The 2,366-nt window shown below is 35.8% G+C and overlaps 1 protein-coding gene across 1 annotated transcript in view; it reads right to left on the bottom strand.

Annotated features, from left to right (window-relative positions):
• The window catches only part of LOC109951632 (A disintegrin and metalloproteinase with thrombospondin motifs 17-like), a 199,476-nt gene extending 199,313 nt beyond the window's left edge, over positions 1–163 (bottom strand). The window contains exon 1 of the mRNA XM_020586235.1: positions 149–163. Coding sequence (XP_020441891.1) covers positions 149–163 — 15 coding nt within the window. The remainder of the gene's footprint in view (positions 1–148) is intronic.
• Positions 164–2,366: the final 2,203 nt, after the last annotated feature.

Raw genomic sequence — 2,366 nt, 5'->3', positions numbered from 1 at the left:
TATACTTTATATCGGTATCTGAAACTGCTAGTTTCTGATTGGCTACACTCAAATGTCTATGGAAATAGCACAATCTGTCACAGCAGCAGAAAGAGCTGCTGGAGGGCAACAAAGAATTTGTAGGGTTTCTCATGGGAACAGGTCTGACCAGCACCCCTGGCATCATGACCCACAGGTATAAAACTTAATGTCTCTCTCTAAATATTTAATAATCAGCTGGGATTAAGGGAGAGGGTTTAGTTTCAAGGAAGTTTAGTCAACAGTGTTTTGATAGATGTAATGTAAAAACCGAATTAATTCTCTTTTCAGAATTGTAATTAAATAAATATCAAATTGAAATTGTAAATCATTCTCTTAAGCGAGGGGAAAGGCGGTTGTTCACACCAACATATAAGGAAGTTCAGCCTAATAGTTTTGTTAGAGGTGTGAATTAAATTTAACATAAAATAAATATTCAAATATCCAATTTATTGGATTAATATATATTTTTATGTTAAATTTAATTCACACCTCTAACAAAACTATTATTTTACTGCTATCTGAGGTCTTTGTTCTGGTAAGAAGTCCTGCTTTTGATAAAACTAAACTTGGACAGCTTTATCATTCCAAAGGAGGAGTGTTATGATTCGATTCCGCTGCTTCCTGTCATGCTCTTATTTTGACATCACTTCCTGTTTTTGTTTCACCTCAGTTTCGGTCTTTTTACTTTAATAACCACACACATTATTGGGGGGAAGCTGTGAAGCACCCGCACTACTGTATGTTATCCTGTTCTTTATTATTCTGATTTCTTCTGTCCGTTTTTCAGCACTTAATTTCTTCAGCATACTTTCAGCTACAAAAGCCATGAAGTTATCAAAATGTTCAACTCTTTAAGGACATTCTGGCTTGTATTTTTATTGTTTGTAACATTTATATGTTTCATACTGTAAACAGCTTTTTGATATTTTTTTATGGTTTTTTGCATGATTACCATTTACAATTTATGCCTCATTTCAATAGCCACACTAGTATTTCCAACTGTGTAGGACTAATCTTTCTTTCTCATACACACACATACACACAAACACCTACACACTCACACACAACACTACTTCTTTTACCTACTTTGCGGGGACCAATAGGAAAATGTTTACATCTTAATTAGTTCAGTATACTTTCAGCTAGAAAAGCCATTCTGGTATCAAAATGTTCAGGTTTTTCAGGACATTATGATGTATAGTCAACATTTTTTTTTACAACTTTCATACTTTTGAAAATATTCAGCATTTATTCTGACAATTTTGCCGCATTCAATTGAATGGGGCTATTTCAGATATCAAAATGTTCGGCTCTTCAAGGACATTCATGCTTCTTTTCAGAATTTTTCTAAACTTCATACCTTTGAAATATTTAGCTTTATTTTGAAACTTTTGCCCCTTTCAAATGAATGGGAAAAATTTACTTCAGCATACTTTCAGGTAGATATGCCTTTCAGGTGTCAAAATGTTCAACATTTTCAGGGCGATCCTTCAGCACACAGCATCCACACACATTTACAACAGGAAATGCATTTCTCTAGTTTGGTTTTGGTATTTTGTATTTTGACAATTCTGTTCTGCCTTGCCATCTTGTTCTGGACTGCTTCTATGTGTATCGGCTTAACGGACTTCCTTTTGGACCACAAACTTTGGATTTCTTTGATGTATGTGTTTGCTGGCTCTGACCATGGACTGTATCATCACATATCCTCATCTGGCAATTTAATAGAGTTCACCCACAACATTTCGGCGGCATCACGTGCAGATCCTGACAGAGGAGTACTCTGCCAAAACAAGCACTCAGACTTCTCATGTCAATGTCAAACAAACCCCTCTTGAAGTGCACTGTAATTTCCACTGTTTCGAGTGTGTTCAGCTCCAGGTTGTTGCAACCACACCGCAGATGTGTCACCGTCTTGGACGAGACCGATGACCACTGTGTCATTGGCAAACTTCAGGAGTTTAACAGAAGGGTCCCTTGAGGTGCAGTCCGTTGTGTAAAGTTTTTCTACTTAGCTTTGTCTCGATAATCAAATGACAGGTTTTTGATATTCTCCATATTTAGTTCTTTTCTGTGCAACATTACAGCACTTAATCTTTTCCTACAAATAATTAAATGAATAAGTACAGTTGTCTACTATTTGATTTGATTTGATTTGATTTATTCTTTCAAGCATATAAAACCGTTGATATAACAACACACATTTTTACACGCAATCCAATATCAATTTGCTTATACCTAGTACATGCTTGAATGGAGTAGGAAGAAGTCAGACTTATCCAGTCCTACCCCATGACATCATCTTACCATCATTGGTTTGCAAGCAGTAAATGATTCACTTCTAC

Source organism: Monopterus albus, unplaced genomic scaffold (assembly GCF_001952655.1).
Source record: "Monopterus albus unplaced genomic scaffold, M_albus_1.0 scaffold399.1, whole genome shotgun sequence".
NCBI lineage: Eukaryota > Metazoa > Chordata > Actinopteri > Synbranchiformes > Synbranchidae > Monopterus > Monopterus albus.
Note: the sequence above shows the minus strand (reverse complement) of the source record. Positions and strands in the feature narration are given on the sequence as shown.